General features: G+C 36.4%; 2 protein-coding genes across 3 annotated transcripts in view; one reads left to right on the forward strand and one right to left on the reverse strand.

Annotated features, from left to right (window-relative positions):
• Positions 1 to 26: 26 nt before the first annotated feature.
• Positions 27 to 11,267, forward strand: rtn4ip1 (reticulon 4 interacting protein 1). The gene is made up of 9 exons (XM_073869742.1): positions 27 to 401; positions 1,779 to 1,930; positions 2,090 to 2,158; positions 2,290 to 2,414; positions 3,462 to 3,510; positions 3,594 to 3,724; positions 3,834 to 4,023; positions 7,492 to 7,584; positions 10,989 to 11,267. Exons 1-9 carry the CDS (start codon positions 155 to 157, stop codon positions 11,109 to 11,111), a joined length of 1,179 nt encoding a protein of 392 aa, XP_073725843.1. The 5' UTR covers positions 27 to 154; the 3' UTR covers positions 11,112 to 11,267.
• Positions 11,264 to 17,814, reverse strand: part of crybg1a (crystallin beta-gamma domain containing 1a) — a 56,088-nt gene continuing 49,537 nt past the window's right edge. For both annotated transcript variants that reach the window (XM_073869740.1, XM_073869741.1), the window contains 7 exons: positions 17,442 to 17,559; positions 17,154 to 17,281; positions 16,787 to 16,926; positions 16,548 to 16,671; positions 13,604 to 13,762; positions 13,360 to 13,522; positions 11,264 to 12,372 (listed from right to left, as the gene is read on the reverse strand). In XM_073869740.1, the coding sequence (XP_073725841.1) occupies positions 12,284 to 12,372; positions 13,360 to 13,522; positions 13,604 to 13,762; positions 16,548 to 16,671; positions 16,787 to 16,926; positions 17,154 to 17,281; positions 17,442 to 17,559 (921 nt within the window). In that variant the 3' untranslated portion in view covers positions 11,264 to 12,283. The remainder of the gene's footprint in view (positions 12,373 to 13,359; positions 13,523 to 13,603; positions 13,763 to 16,547; positions 16,672 to 16,786; positions 16,927 to 17,153; positions 17,282 to 17,441; positions 17,560 to 17,814) is intronic.

A 17,814-nucleotide genomic window follows, 5' to 3' on the forward strand; every position in this document is an offset into this window, starting at 1 on the left:
ATGATTGGTTCAACCCGTCATGTGAAAGTTCAAGCACGTCGGTTTGTTTAGTTTTTGTAGGGCATGCGATGTGCTTCCGACTTTGTGTAATTATGAGGTGATATAGTTTATTATGATAATCTTAATGCTTTAATCGTGCTGCCTACATTAGAAGATGCATCTCATGTGCAGAAGGTGGTTGTTGGTGTCCACGCTGACGGCTCGTGGAGGAAATTTTAGGAGTTTCAGTTTCTCCGCATCCCGCAGGACTGTGATGGCCGCATGGGTCATTGACAAGTACGGGAATAACGACGTGCTGAGATTCACCAAAAATGCGGCACTTCCTATCATCCACTATCCCAATGAAGTGATCGTAAAGGTGCACGCGGCGGGTTTAAACCCCATCGACATCAGCATGAGGGGTATGTGACAGCCCCCTTACGAAAATTAACCACAGTTTCACTCTGAAATTTGTAGTAAAACCATATAAATCACAAATTCATAATACATAGCATGATGCATAATATAAAGTAGAATAAGTCTGCCAAAAGCACGGTTTATACACGTTCACTATAGTTAAAGCATGGTTATTTTTTATTCAATGTAAAGTCGTGTAAAAACAAGCCAAGGCTTCTGTTGAAATACTAAAATGACAAAGCATGTTGGGACGGGTTTGTGAAAGATGAACACATATGACTAAACACCCCAGCTGAAAGAATTGCACTAAAATACACTATATACACTTCGTAAATGTACTATTTTCACGCACTAATTTTGCACTTAATAGTACCAAAGAGGATTAGGGTCAAGCTAAAATAAAAAATAAAAACATCTTGAGTTTAAAGTCATTATAGTGCTAAATTAAACTAGTAGTTTTTTAAGATAAAGTAAAAATAAGTCAGATTACGGGAATAAGTCTTGTATTGCGAAAATAAAGTCAATATAACGATAATAAAGTCATGATGTTTTTAGAAAAAGGCAATATAACGATAATAAAGTCATACTATTTTGAAGTCGGTATAACAAGGATAAAGTCGTAATATTGGGAGAATAAAGTCGATATAATGATAATAGAGTCATAATATTTGGAGAAAAGGGCAATATAATGATAATAAAGTCATAATATTTCTGTAATAAGTTGTGATATTTCGAAGATAAAGTCAATATTACGAGAATAAAGTGAATGTAACGATAATGAAGTCGTAATATTTTTAAAATAAAGTCAATATAACACGAATGAAGTCGTAATATTGTGAGAATAAAGTCAATATAATGATATAAAGTCATAAAATTTCGAAAATAAAGTCAATATAACGAGAATGAAGTCGTAATATTGCGAGGATAAAGTCAATATAATGATAATAAAGTCGTAAAATTTAGAGAATAAAGTCAATATTACGATTTATGACTTTATTCTCGTTGTATGGACTTAATTCGCAAAGTTTTAATTCTTATTATATTGACTTTATTTTCAAAATATAACGACTTTATTCTTGTTATATTGACTTTATTCTCGCAATATTACGACTTTATTCTCGTTATATTAACTTTATTCTCGCAATATTAGGACTTTATTCTCCTTATATTAACTTTTATTCTCACAATATTACAACTTTAATCTCGTAATTTTATTTGTTTTTGACTTTTTTCTCTAAAAACTACTAGTTAAATCTCGCATTATAATGACTTTAATCTCAAGATGGTTTTATTTTTAAATTTAGCATGGCCCCAATCCACCTTTGTATAATATACAAAGTAGTATGTCTTAATATATTTTATTTAGTATATTTATATTTAAGGTGGTTATGGGGCAGCTACTATGGCCATGAAGCGTGACCCACTGAACATCAACCAATCAGGCAGTGAGTTTCCTCTCATCCTCGGACGTGAAGTGTCTGGAGAGATCATGGAGTGTGGGCTGGATGTGAACTACTTCAAACCAGGAGATCAGGTGTGGGCAGTCCATTATGGGAAATTGCATAAAATATTGTAATTGTCTAGTTAAAAAAAGAGTAACGTGGGAATAAATGTGTTGGAAAATTAAATGAAACAAGTTTAGATGTTTTGGGCAGAAAATTATTTGTTAAAGTTTCGATTTTTCTTCTGTCAGGTGTGGGCTGCCATCCCTCCATGGAAGCAGGGTGGTCTGGCGGAGTTTGTAGCGCTCAGTGCTAATGAGGTAAATAATACCCATAATAATATCTAATGTTGGCATGGTTGCCTAAGACCTATGCACAGTACTATAGATTTGTAGCCTAGTTTAGCAAACACATGTTTGTTAAAAATACATTGTTTATCCATGTGATTTAGGTGTCACATAAGCCCACATCACTGAGTCATACTGAAGCATCATCGGTTCCATATGTGGCTGCAACGGCTTGGTCTGCAATCGTCAACACAGGAGGCTTAAACAAAGACAACTGTGCTAAGAAACGGCAAGTAACAAAATTAGATTTGTCAACTATGAATGATTAAAAAGGGAACTAAAAGTCATGTCATTTAAGTACACATATTAATGTACTGTTCTCAAACACTAAGTTCTTCTGCTTCTTGAGAACATCAGAGGGTACTCACTTGTAATCCCATTTATTTCAATGCACTAAAACATAATTTAACTATTAGGGGTATTTATTATACTTTATTTAAGTACTAGTAAAGTTGAAGTATAGTTTTAATTAGTATATTATAAAGGAAACTTTTACACTTTCATGTAGCACAAATAGTATATTGTATTTTATACATTGTATACTACAATGTACTTGCTGATATTTAAAGGAAAACACCACAGTTTTTCAATATTTACTATGTTCTTACCTCTACTTAAATTAATTAATACATAGATATGTTTTTTCAATGTGTACATCTATTTTTTGTACAGCGCGTCGTGAATGTGTTAGCATTTAGCTTAGCCCCATTCATTCCTTAGGATCCAGACAGGGATAAATTTAGAAGCCACCAAACACTTCCATGTTTTCCCTATTTAAAGACTGTTACATGAGTAGTTGCACAAGTGAGTATGGTGGCACAAAATAAAACGTGGTGATTTTTAAGCACATTTTTTATTCATCTCTGTTTGGATCCTAAGGAATGGATGGGGCTGGGCTAAATGCTAACACAGTCACAACGCATTGTACAAAGATTAAGTGCACACATTGAAAAAAGATTGGTATGTATTAATTGGTCTGAGTTGGGGTAGGAACATAGTAAAGTATTGAAAAACGGTGGTGTTTTCCTTTAAGTATAGTTTTAGTATGTATACTTTGTAAGTATACTCTTTTTTTACATGGGTATTCAAACAGAACCATAATTCTAGCAAGTCTTGCCTAAGATGTTGTCATTTGACTTGAATGTGATCTGGACAACACATAAATGTATGATAAACATTAGTGATGGTTTTAAAGTTTGTTTTTACTTTAGAAACGTTATAAACGTGCCAATGTTTTGAATCTGGTTGAAAGAAAACTTGGTTTTTCCTTATGCAGGGTTCTCATTCTTGGAGGATCTGGAGGTGTGGGAACCTTTGCTATACAGGTGATGATATTAATAACGATAATTTATTAATCATCCATCCAGTTTGAAATCAAATTTGTAACTTGGTTTTTACCTCGCTACAGATGGTGAAGGCCTGGGGCGCCCATGTTACCGTAACATGTTCCCAGAATGCCGAGCGGCTGGTGCGAGATTTGGGTGCCGATGATGTTGTGGACTACACTGCCGGACCGGTCGAAAAGCAATTACAAACTTTACAGAAGTCAGTTCAACCCAAAATTATAGTTATATATTTATAAATTGCTTTGGAAAGAACCATATACTGAATGAACAAATGTAAAGGTCTTTTTTTAACTCTTGCTCCCACAGAAGTTTGATTTGATTTTAGATAACATTGGTGGGGAAACGGAGAAATGGGCGCTGGATTTCCTGAAACCCTGGAATGGAGCTAAATATGTAACACTAGTAACACCATTCCTGCACAACACAGACCGACTGGGACTCGCAGACGGGATGATGCAGACCGGAGTCACCGTAGCATGCAAAGTGCTGAAGGTGGGAACCTCCATGTGTTGTTGAAGAAACATCTATATGAGGGTGGCTGGGTTTCAAACCAGTATTGTTAAATCAATGCAATGACAGACTTTTTCCATTGTCGTGGTTTATCGGTTAATATCCGTGACTTTTCATGCTTCAGATGTATGTGTGGGCAAAATAGCAGCTTGTGTGATTCATTGTAGGGTTACTTTAAAAGTGTCTTTCTTTTAAATTATCAAGAAGCTTCAGGAAAAAGAAACCGAAGGGAGTTAAAGTATGTGGCATCATTAAAAGAAAAAATCCCCACCCACCCAAAATGTCACCACACACCTCATAAACCTTTACTTTTTCCCCCCATGAGTATTGAGGCACTTGTGACACGATTCGCTAGAGAAGTAAAAACGGAGAAGACGCTGGGAAATAGTTTATTTCCCACACAGAAATAGTATTGAATGAAATAAAACACCTGTTTATATATGACAATATATCAGATTTCTGTATGGGATCGTATTATAACTTGATACTGGACTACAATGCTGCATTCTTTCATTATCATTTACAAATTGTTGCAGCACTTTAAATTATTGTATAGATTAGAGATGCACAGATATAAAAATATCTGTGCAATATTCAATTACTAGTTAGGGTCACACCAAAAGATTTTTTAAAATCTTGTAAGATTTTTAAAATGTGAGAGACCACAAACATGATGAACATAGACGATTTAACACGTTTGTTCCTATAGTGTGTGTCGCTATGTGGTCATGACAGCACATCACGCACCATCAGATTAACTTTACAAACAATGCGAGTCTCATCTGATAACACAGGAAATCTCGCTGAAATCTCACAATGTCTCTGCCAGGTATAAAGAAATGGCATTAATACAGTGGACTGCTTTTTTACATGTCCAGGTTGTTATGGTTTCGTCTTTGATCAGCTCACTTTCTGATTGGGTATTGTTTCGTTCTACGGGACAATGATTGTGTCAAACATACTGTCCTCAGGGTTCCCTCACACAACAGGATTTCTGATTTCTTTTTGAAAATGTGCTCATTTTTCAGCTCCCCTAGAGTTAAACATTTGATTTTTGCCATTTTGGAATCCATTTTGGTCCCCGGGTCTGGCGCTAGCACTTTTAGCATAGCTTAGCACAATCCATTGAATCTGATTAGACCATTAGCATTGGGCTAAAGAATAACCAAAGAGTTTGGATATTTTTCCTATTTAAAACTTGACTGTTCTGTAGTTACATTGTGTACTAAGACCGACGGAAAATTAAAAGTTGTGATTTTCTAGACGGATATGGCTGGGAACTATACTCTCATTCTGGTGTAATAATCAAGGACTTTGATGGTGTAGCATGGCTGCAGGAGGCGTAGTGATGTGGCGCACTGCCCGAAAATAGTCCCCTGCTGTTGAAAGTAACCAAGGGGACTGTTTTCGGGCAGTGCGTAGTATCGCTGCGCCTGCTGCAGCCATGGTATGACAGCAAAGTCCTTTATTATGTAGCGAGGTAAAAAGTTACAAATTTGATTTTTATACTAGATCATTTATAAATTAATATTTTTTTAGCGCGATGCTAATGGTCTAATCAGATTCAATGAATTGTGCTAAGCTATGCTAAAAGTGCTAGCGCCGGACCCGGAGATCAGCTGGGTGGATTCCAAAACTGTAAAAATCAAATATTTAGCATATTTTCAAAAAAAGTGGAATGTCCCTTTAAGTTAACACACCGCGCACCACAGGAAAAACTGATAAAATAATCTGTTCAACCACAAAGATGATCGGGACTACCTGGGATTGCCGTAAAGGGGAAAATCTGCCCAAATTCAGACAGATTACAAACTGATATTTACTGATACCGATATAATCTATATAATCAGCCCTGATCATTGGATGTTTTTAACAATTGTCCGATAGTGGGTTTTTATTACAGATTATAGGCCGATACATCCCTATTGGAGATTATGTGAAATATAAAAACTACATTGAAAGTCATTTTATGAATTTTAGGGAATTTTATATTTTTTGTCCAAGTGATGGAATGTCAGGGATTTTTGTTTGTTGCTTTAAATTTTAGTTTCCATTTATCAAAATGTAATCCGCTTGTTAAAGGCGGGGTGCACGATCTCTGAAAGCCAACATTTGAAATCACCTAAACAAACACACTGCAAAAAATGTCTACTTAGTATTTTTGTCTTGTTTTCAGTACAAATATCTAAAACTTCTTAAATCAAGATGTATTTTCTTGATGAGTAAAATGACCTAAGAAAATAAGTCGAGTTTTTAGACAAACATATATAATTGAAGAGAATTTAAACTTGAAACAAGCAGAAAACTTATTTTTAGATTTATTTCTCACCCCATTGGCAGATATTTTTGCTTGTTTTAAGTTTAAATTTACTTAAATTGTATATTTTTGGTCTATAAACTAGACTTATTTTCTTAGGATGCCCCTACCCCAATAGAATATTGTCCTTCTATTTATAGACCCGCCCCACACATATGCAACCCAGGCAACAATGTCAGTTAGTAGACACGCCCCTTACTGCTGATTGGCCACAAGTGAGTTTTGGTACTCGACCCATCTTCCTTTTCCAAAGCATTTTTCAAAAATTGTTCACCTCGCCTTTAACTTGTGACCTGAGGGACACAGTTTCCGGGTCCAAAACTCCACTGACTACATTTTAAACAGCTATTTATTAGCACTTTTTATTCATTTCACACATTTAAACTTCATTTTTATAAACTCACGGTGTACACTAGATTATTCAGGCTCCCGACATCCTGAAACTAGGTCATGGAAATTCAGCGTTTTAGTCTGTGAAAGTCATGAAATTTGACATTTGACTTAGATTAGGATGAATATACTCATGCGTCATTACAGTTGTTACCGTATGTTACAGAAGTACAAGATTCTTTAATAGGTTTAACCGTTTACCAAGAATTAGTTTTAGTTCTTGAAGTGCTAAAAGACATTTGACACATTAAACACATTTCACACACCTCTTACTTTGTGTTGTATTGTTTTAGATTTTGCATACTGCATACTGTAAATATATACATATAAAGTCCTTTACGTTGTACATTTTGCGTGCAACAATTTTTTACGTTTCATTCGAGTTTTGTGGTTTTTGGTAGCTTTTTTTTAAATATGCATGTGGGTACAAGTTTGGTTTGATGAGTAAACATTGTACTTGAGGTTCAGCAGGAAATCTACACCCCTTCTCTTCACATTAGACTCACAAACCAAATCCTTTGTGTTTTGAAACCATACGCATGTCTGTCTGTATGGTGCAAGGTGCAAAAGATGTTGCGGTGCATGTGGCATGAATGAATAAATCAGTGAAAATGTATTCATGAATTAAAATGAGTTCGGGTTAGAAATGAATCATTATTTATAAATCCTGAGACACTCAGGTCAAATTAAAATATGGAGGTTGCTTATTGATCTCTCTTGCTCGCTCTCTCTCTCTCTCTCAGCACCTCAGGAAAGGAGTGCATTATCGCTGGGGTTTCTTTGCTCCCAGTGGTCCTACATTAGATGACATCAGTGAAATGGTTGATGCTGGAAAGGTACAATTTTGGGGTCTTTATGTACCCATTTAATGAGTCAAAACTATTTCTTATTCATTTTACGTTTGACTGAGCTTTAATGAATTCTCAATTTGAGTTGCTAAAGATCTGATGGAAGTCAGGGAATTTTACAGTAATGAATGTTTATTCCATAACAGTTAGTGGAAAAACCTTTTGTTACCTCATGCACGTGTTAAGAATGGATCTGATATCAGACATATAAACAGGACAGACATGTCAATGAATACGCTTCATTAGCAAAAGGGCTCAGAGACAGTAAACAGTAGTGTGTAAAGATTAAACAACTGCTGAATGCTTTAAAAAACTGCTTTAACATACACTAACACACTCTTATACGTTATTTAAGTACACAGTAAATGCACTAATTATGTACTTAATATACAAAAATGACTCTAAGATAATCTCAAAGGAGTAGTCCACCCAAAAATAGAGACCATTGGTTTTTTTCATAATAGAATTAGTCAGTGGGACCATTTTTGGGAGAACTACTTCTTCAACATATAGTGTAACCAACTGTGCATTCATTTCAATACACTATCCTCCGGTTTCACAGAAAAGGCTTAAGGCTAGTTTTAGACAGTTTAAAAGACATATTTGAGGTGTCTCGACTGAAAATAACTTGCACTGACAGATCTTAAAATATGCAAGTGCCATTAATTTGTCTCTAGATACACACCAGTAATGTCTTTTTATGTTTATTAAAGATGCTTAAACATCGTAATTTAACTAATGCTACGTACACACCAAATGCGGGGCATCGCGTTACTCGCTCTAGATTGCTTGTGGGATTTAAAGGAACAGTATGTAGGATTGTGGCCAAAACTGGTATTGCAATCACAAAACTTGTGGCTAAAACTGGTACTGCAATCACACAACTGGTGGCCAATACACAAAATGACAACATAAACATCAGGGCTGAAACTCCACTTTTTAAATGACAATATCCTGGCCAGACCACTGTTGTCAGTGATATAAGTATTTGAAATGAAAATGATTTCTTAATGTCTAGGTACATATCAAGGCCATTTTATAATTAATTGATATAAATTTCTTACATACTGTTCCTTTAACTTCGTGTCATGCTAATTTTTCACTCGAGTTGAGTATTTTCAACTTGGGCGAAGAGGCGTTTGAGGCGAATAGCGCGTGTTTTCAGGGCAAACGCGCGGCCTATATTGCGTCATTCGCATCGCCCCACGCGAGGACTCGTCTGATCGCGTCTTTGCATTGACTTTGTATGTAATCTACTCGCACAAATCGTTGAACTCGGGTCTGGTGTAAACCCACAGTAACTGTGTGTTTACACCAAACCGAAGCGTGCAATCGCATCGCATGGTATGTCTGCTGAATATTTTCAACTTGGACAAAGACGCGTTTGAGACGAATAGCGCGTGTTTTCAGGGCAAATGCGCGGCCTATATCGTGTCATTCGCATCGCCCCACGCGAGGACACGCCTGATCTTTGCATTGACTTTGTATGTAATCTACTCGTGCAAATCGTTAAACTCGCATCTGGTGTAAACCCACAGTAAGGCCTAGTCCAGGCTTTAGCTAAGCCAATAAATCAGTTTAAGTATTACTGGTAGTTAGTAGGGCTGGGCGATTTGTCCCCCTAAAAAATCTGTGATTTTTTTTTATTAAAAAAAAATAAATTTACGATTCGATTAAATTTTTTTCCCCCGCCCCCATTTATAACAAAATAATTGCAAACTGTACACACATTTAAAAAATATATACTTATTATATTTAATTAAATTGCATCAACATGAAATTCACGCAAATCCAAACAAACTCCACACGACTGAAGTCGAAAAGCATTTTTTTGGAAGGAGCAGCTCTCTTTCACCGGCTGTTTTTGCCATGTTGTTAGTGTATGCATGTGCTGCCCTCGGGAGAGGGAGCGTCCTACGGAAACCCTGAAGGAAGATTTGGCGAATGCAAAATGTATGTACTGCGCTATACTGCAGAAAAAAATCTAAAAAACTCGAATTTTGAAAATATGAATCGATTTGACCTACCAACTCGGTTTTAAAATCAAATCGATTTTTTCCCAGCCCTAGTATTTAGGACTTTTTTTAAGTGCACGATGGTACTACTTAAGTAGAATTGTGACATTGGACCACAAAACCAGTCATAAGTCACACGGGTATATTTGTAGCAATGGCCAACAACACATTGTATGGATTCAAATTATAATATTTTCTTTTATACAAAAAATCATTAGGATAATAAGTAAAGATCATGTTTTATGAAGATATTTTGTACATTTTCTACCATAAATATATATAAAAAAATCTATAATTAGTAATACGTGTTTCTAAGGACTTTATTTGGACAACTTTAAAGGCGATTTTCTCGATATTTAGATGTTTTTGCACCCTCAGATTCCAGATTTTCAAATAGCTGTATATCTAACAAATATTGTCCTATCCTAACAAACCATACATCAATGAAAGCATATTTATTTGGCTTTAATATGATTTGGCTTTGGTATCAATCTCAACTTAAAAAAAAAGTAATACTTTATGACTTTGAATTAGTATATTAATAACAATGCACTAAACATGTACTAATGTGCTGGTATACGGTATATTTTTAGTACATTTAATTTACAATGAAGTTGTAAAGTCTGAAAAATCTGATACTGAATGACACAAAAGGTAACTGAAATGTATCTGATAGTTAAGTTTATCTAAAACATTGTGCTGTTGTGCCTGCATATCCTGTGTTTGTTTGGTAATCTGGTTTGAGAGACTGCAGACACTGAGATATATCTTAGAAAACATGATAAGGTAAAGGTTGTCTTCAAATAAAATTTGTATTCATTTTTTATTTAAATAAAGCTATATTTGTCATTATTTGGTTGATAAGTAGTTTCAGAGTTGAATTGGTTCACTTGTTTATATATAAACCAGCAAGCTTTCCTTTGAATTGAACCAGAAACCCACAGGCCCACTGGAAACTTTTACCACGACGGTACATCCCTCAGATCAACCTTTTGCTCAAGGGTAAAAGGTTGTTTGACAGATTGTACTTTGCTATTTGGGTCAATCCAGCAACTTTCTGTTTACCGGCTCTGAGCTTTAACTACTACACCACACCCAAAATATTGTACGCTATTACATCCAGCCATACAATAGCACTACCTAATGTATGAACGCTGAAGTGCCCACAAATATGACATGGAGGATTCAATTTATATTCCAGAGGACTCTTTATATTCAAATGTGTGATTGAGTTTAATTAGGGTGACGTTTTACTTTACAATACACCTTTTAAAGTGTCTAAATAATTTATATAGGGCACAACTTGACTTAAAGTAAATCTATGTACAAGGATGTCTAACTTAACTTTTATTCATCTCCTCGTCATGTTGTTTTTAGATCAGACCTGTGCTGGAGGAAGTCTTCTCGTTTGCTCAGGTGCCCAATGCCTTTCAGAAGGTGGAGCAGGGCCACGCAAGGGGAAAAACTGTGGTTAACATCATCAAGGACCAGGAAGAGTAACTATGGCAACCTGAAAGAATGAGCGTTATTGTGGCGGATGTGCCATGTCTGTGGTAACACAGGGGGTTTTTGGATCCATAGTTTGAAACAATAGTCTTTTATAAATGTAAAAACGTTTTTGTCTGGTAAGTTGTTAAATTAAAAACATCTACTGTAGTCACCACAGTGTCTTTTATTTTGCAATTGCATCATTTAAATAGGCCAAAGATAACAATAAAAAAATGTAACAGTATATTTTGGAAATCTGGACGTAGCAACACTGAGAATAGTTTAGTTTATTTTTATTTCTTTTTTAGAAAATGTAAAGAAAATAAAGAAATACTCTGATGACTGAACAGCTACTCTATGATCAGTTGCCAACATGTAAGCATGTGAACTGATGCCAGATCAGCATAATGAGAGATGAAATACAGCTTTAACAACACACACTGAGTGAAAATGGTCCCACGTTTGCTTTCAGTCAGTCAGCAGCCTAATACTAAAAACTAAAAATGTGACTCTGGACTACAAAACCAGTCATAAGGGTGATGTTTAAAATTGATATGTATACATGGATAAATAAGCTTTTAATTGATGTATGGTTTGTTAGGATAGGACAATATTTGGAAGAGATAGATATTAATATTTGAAAATCTGGAATCTAAGAGTCTAAAAAATATACTTAAATATATATATATTTACGCTAGTAAATTTACAAAATATCTTCATGGAACATAAATTTTTTTGGCATTAAATAAAAATTGATCATTTTGATCAATACAATTGTTACAAATATACCCGGGCGACTTATGATTGGTTTTGTGGTCCAGGGTCATAAATATTAATAATCATCTAAAGTGCAGATGAATACATGGTAATGCTAGAGCGCCCCACTGTGGTCATAGGAATGCATTGCAGTCATGATGCTGTCACATGATTAAACATGTAAGTGGGACGGGTTGAAACTATGACTAGCACATCAGGTCATAACCATCACTTCAATGTCTTTTCGTAGCATATAGACTTGAAGATAATTGTCCACAGAGACATCGCTCATGTAGGAAGCTCAGACCTGCTGGATTTTTTTTTTTTTTTAAGATCCAAAGGTCCAGCTTGGTATAAGAGTCTCATTTATGTCTCTGATTCATGACTGAATAGCTTCAGATTCATCAGAAATGACTTGTGTAGTAACTTTACAGGATTTCCACAGTCCACCTCTGGTTTGGTTTCTGTTCATCAAAGGTATTAATGATCACCTGGTTTTTATCGTATTGCTGCCCACCTGGAAGAAAATAGGTGACGGTTAAATACATCTCAAACCTTTTCTTCACATGCAAAATGTTATACAGTAAAAATTGTCCGGTAAGGTGTATCGCACCACGTGGGTTTTGCATCCTTAAATGACATCAGGTTGGTTCGAGTTTCACAGTAATTTGAACCTCAAACAAACCTCATTCAGAATCCACGGACAAACAAATGAACAATACAACAGTGATCTCTCATCACAGGGATTATTATGTAAGCCCAACTAAATGATTTATTAGTTTGACTAGTTGGTTTGGAGTCTGATAGACCCACAAGCTAAACATTATAGTACATTACAAGCCATACGTTTTAACAGTATGTGTGTATGTTTTCTGGGATCGATCCCACAACCTTTTGCACTGCTAATGCAATGCCCCAGACTAAAATGCACGATTCAATTTTAAAACATCTTGCACTGACATATCTCAACACGCACACCAGTATTGTTTTTTGTAAGGTATGTGTATAAAAACTACTTAAATGTCCTAATATAACAAAGGCCTAGTCCTGAATTAATCTAAAACCTGCCTATCATAATGTTGTAAGATTCAAATATATCTTTAACAGGATGGTGTGGTATGTATGTGGGTAGGGAGAGGGGAGGCAATGTAGCTGCCCGAGCAGATCGAGTATAGTCGCTAATAGAAATCACACAGATATGATCTGACATCAACATTTGTCAATATAGGGGTGTGGCTTCTTTGATTGACATACACATACACACCCCATATCTGCATATGAATGACTGTACATTGACCTGCACAAGCATGACGCCCTGTACAACCAACCAAATTGTACCATGATGAGCCCAAATGAGTCATGTGTCCCTGTATTGCCAGCAGCACAAAAATCAAGGGTTCGATTCCCAGAAAACACACATACACGATTAAATAAATGCATATGTTGCTTTGGATAAAATCATCTATTGAATGATTCACCCATTTACACAAGCACATGACCTCACCTTTGACCTCCATCACAAGGTCAGGCTTAAAGTTGTTCCTTATGAGTCCATCTCCCGTGATGCTCCAGAAATGGTTGTCCATGCCTGGGTTGGGTGAGATACTTAACCTGCCACCTGCCATTACCAAGCCACCAGAGGTCTCCACACAACAATCCTCCACCATCTGTAGACAGAGACATTAGAGGTCAGGATCAGTAAACAAAGCAACAAATTCACTTGAACGCGTTGATTAAATTCGAAATACCTTGCAGCGCAGTAGTCCGTTTTCATAAACCCAGATCTGCTCTGGACCCCCAGATTCATCCAGCACTTGAATCCGAACCAGTTTTATATCATCCAGGGGTCCAGAGAGAGACATCAGGCAGCCCGTCTCCGCGCTACGCAGCCGGAAATAAACACGTTTCTATTGTAAAACAAAAAGAAGACACATATATAAGAATTACTAATCTACATTGCCTTACAGTTATGTGTGCTGTTCCTAAACAATTATCTCCCACACCTACAGTACAAGCAAAACAATACAACACCCCACTGTAATACGTTGAACTCACACACACACCCCAGTAATAACACTGGGACATAATGACGTGGAGTTACATGAAATAATTTGCTCTTAAAAGTGAGATATTTTAGTCGTTGGCCATTTATCTCTTAATCAGAGGCATTTATTATTAGACATTATTTAGACATACTAACTCCAAATTTTGTGTAGCTTGATTGGTAAAGTACTAGCAACACCAATATTTTAGGTCCGAACACAAAAACATGCACACCTTCAATGCACTGCAGGTCACTTTGGATGAAAATGGTTGCCAAATGTTAAGCGCTGACTTCTCTTAATTCTTAAAAATGCTCACAATACAAAATAATATTATAGATATTACGCAGTGATGACGTATTTTTGTAGACCAACGTGGTTTTATAGAGACCAAAAAGCCCATTCATTTTTATCATAGACATAATATGTTATATCCGTTTTACACAAAACACATTTTGTCCAATAAGATAATCTTCACAGATGAACACAACTTTTATGAAGTCTTAATGCATTTACCAGAAATAAAAGGCTAACCTTAGGCTACAAGTAAACTACACAACGATCTCTGCATCAACGTCATCATCACGTATTTATTAAACACATTCAAAAGCATGTTTCCTAATAAGAAAACGATTTACACCTGGTATTAAGATGCGTTTTGGTCGATCAGATCACAAGTGGATGACGCTAAAGACAGGTGTAAATGGGGTGTAAACGGTCCACTTTTTAACACATTCAGAGGTAGTTGAAAATGCATACAACAGGATTGCTTTTGTGGTGTAGACATGCATGTAGTCTCGCGTAGCCAGACCTTCAATACTAAAAGTCTGGTGTTTTTCGCTGCTTTTTCTGGACAAAGCCCGCCCACGAGCTGTTTGACCGACATGTCAAACAACCAATCACAGTTTGTTTCGTCTAGCGTTACGTTTCGGACTCCCCACAATAACGAGCCGGCTGGCAACAAGTCAGTTATTGAAATAACCAGCCAACCGAATAGCATTTAAATAAACAACATTACTCACCATAGAACAACGGTGTGCACTTCATCAACAGCCACACCAATGAGACGATCCTGTTAAACGTCTGTTTGAAGCATATCTTTCCACTTTTTAACACATACAAGCAATTCAGAAGAACCAAACTTTTTGACTCCACTAACTGCCTCAAGCAAACTAATTGCGACACTCGCGTCTCCTGGAATTCTCACAGGGTTTCCAGAAAAGTGTACGAAAAACGACGTTTAGCCAACAGTCGGTGGGCGTGACGTCTGAGACTAACACGCATGTGGTCGAATGGAAATACTCTGTGGATGAGTCTTTTTTTTGGGGAATTGTGCCCATGTTGCATTGTTTTTGAGATCTTCATGCGTGATGACGTTTAAAGTCCCCGACAAAGTCTGTAGTCCTATGTAGCAACTTGTTAGCAACCACCTTTTTAGACACGTAAAAGTTTTTTAAAGTCAAAAGTGGAGGTATTACTGATGTGTTTTATGTTGTAGATTAATTAAACATTGAGGAATTTAACATAAACCCCTTGCTTCCTGGTTTTGCCTATAAAAATAGCTTATCCCTGTAGCGCCCTATTAACTCCTTCCCTGCCAGCGTGTTTTTTTTAAAGCTACCAGCCAGCACAAGCATTTTTAATGATTTTCACAAAAGTTAAATGCCTTCCAGAAAATGTACTTCTTTAACTCTTTCCCTGCCATTGACAAGTTATCTCGTCAATTAAGAGAAAACGCTTCCCTGCTAATGATGAGAATACCGCTATTATCCAACAGGTGGCACACTTCCACAACTTTTACAACCCGGAAGTATTGCCTCGCGTGAAAGAGAAAGAACTCCGTGTATGTTTTAAAGATCGCTCTGCATCTGATCTCTATCAAAAATCCTTCGCAAAAATTGAATTATCTCAGCTTTTTGCTCAAAATGTTGAGTTTTTGAAGAAACCTACCAAAATTGAGAGGTGATCAAAAGAGAACTTATAAAGGTAGGATGAAATGTTTTTTTTTTTGTTTGAAAGAAGAGGGTCTGTTCTTTAATTTGATACATAGTATGTTTATATATTTAAAGAAGAACATTTTCTGGAAGCCTTTAAACTATTGTGAAAAATGCTGGCACTGGCAGGCAACTTTTTTAAAAACGCTGGCAGGGAAAGAGTTAAATATTAAAAAACGAAATGAAAGAACAGACCCTCTGCTTTAAAAAAAAAACAAAACAAAGAAAACCTTTCATCCTATCATAATTTTTTCTCTTTTTATCACCTCTCAAATATGGCTAGGTTTTTTCAAAAAGACCATATTTTGAGCAAAAAGCTAATATAATTGGGTTTTTAATAGAGATCAGAATCAGAATGATGATCAAACATTTTTGTATCAGTGGATGCTTTAGTGTTTTATAAGTTAGTTAGGTAAGAGTGCCATCTAGTGGACAACAGCGGAAATATGGATTGCCGCAAAAACTCGTCATTGGGAGCGTTTTCTCTTAATTGACGAGATAACTCTTCAGTGTTAAGGTTATCCTGACAGAGACAGAGCTTCGTGTGACCTCCCTGGGAACCGGATGTAAATCGTCTTACGATGCAAAGTTAACTGTTTGTAAATGATAGAGAATCAAGAGTTTGTCTTTCTATAGAGACGAGCGGAGATTAATACCTGCAATAAAGGACGCAGGGAACCAATCCGGTCCCATCCTTTAAACTTCTTCCAATCACCAATCTCACCGGGGTGGAGCAAAACCTGCCGGCCACGGAAATTGCTGTATTCATACAACACCCAACTGCGTTGACAACATACACACAAGTAAAAAAGAAAAACAATTATTCATTTGCATAGCCACATTTTATTACGGGACTTTTAAGTACTAGATTTAAAATTAAACAGGAATCACTCACATTCCTCCGTTGATCAATAGGGAGTTGACTCGCCCATTCATGCCAACTTGGGAAAGGTTCAAAGCCCCGTCTGTCAAAATGATTTTCCGCCCTCTGAAGTTGGATTTACAGTGAAGAGTGACAGAGGGCATAGAAAATTCCTAAAGTGAAGAAAGACAGAAAACTAATGTAACAGAGCACATAAAACATAAATCAGTACTGGTGCATGTACTTCCAATGCGATCTGTTCCTCAGGCACAGCAATTGTTTGACTGCATAAGACGTCACATGGGCAACATTTATGCTCTTTTATGGATCTAGAGCGGCAAGTACTTACATGCGGCTAGTACTTACACGCGGCTAGTACTTACATGCGGCTAGTACTTACATGTCCTACAGTGTGAACAGAGCTGATTTTGCAGTTTGAGTTGAGTAAGCCCATAGCCTCAGGGTTTGGATATTCTCCTTCCTCCAGCACATACATGTTATCTGTGAACTGCGGTCCGTCGAACAGCACCCAGCTTTACACACCAAAAGAGAAATGCAAAATACTCTCTATAAATACTCTGTAATACGCAATATCATATCTTCCTTGACCAAATATTAAAATGGCAAATGATTAAAACCAATCAATTTGTGAATAACATCCTAGTGATTCTGTTGTATGACAAATGTTCCCAGCTCCCAGCTAGGACCTTGCAGGACAGGGGTTGGAAATCCTCGGGCAGGAACGCCACACTTTCGTCTAAGGCCAAAACGTTTCCTTGAAAGCCTGGCTCACTAAACAACTGGACCTGAGAACCAATAAGAGACAAAAGATTTAATCAAAAAACAAACTGAAGACTGAACTTCAGTCTCAACTTATTAAAATGAAAACTACTACTCGCTTTTCTTATGAATACACAAATTAAAGAAGGTGAGGTTGAAAATAATTCAGGGACTCAAAACACAAATAAATCAAATCTAAATAACTAAACAAGACTGTATAGTTATGTAACTACACATGACACAGACTGTTAAGATTTCCACTGAATCTCTGCAGTGTGTTA

This window comes from Misgurnus anguillicaudatus, chromosome 7 (assembly GCF_027580225.2).
Source record: "Misgurnus anguillicaudatus chromosome 7, ASM2758022v2, whole genome shotgun sequence".
NCBI classification, from domain to species: Eukaryota; Metazoa; Chordata; class Actinopteri; order Cypriniformes; family Cobitidae; genus Misgurnus; species Misgurnus anguillicaudatus.

What these genes read in the sequence shown, in the direction of transcription:
- rtn4ip1 (XM_073869742.1), top strand. Translation starts at nt 155, where the DNA reads ATGCATCTCATGTGCAGAAGGTGGTTGTTGGTGTCCACGCTGACGGCT. An exon ending in TGGGAACCTTTGCTATACAG is followed by an intron (nt 3,511 to 3,593) that starts GTGATGATATTA and finishes ACCTCGCTACAG; the next exon opens with ATGGTGAAGGCCTGGGGCGC. An exon ending in GAAAAGCAATTACAAACTTT is followed by an intron (nt 3,725 to 3,833) that starts ACAGAAGTCAGT and finishes ACTCTTGCTCCC; the next exon opens with ACAGAAGTTTGATTTGATTT.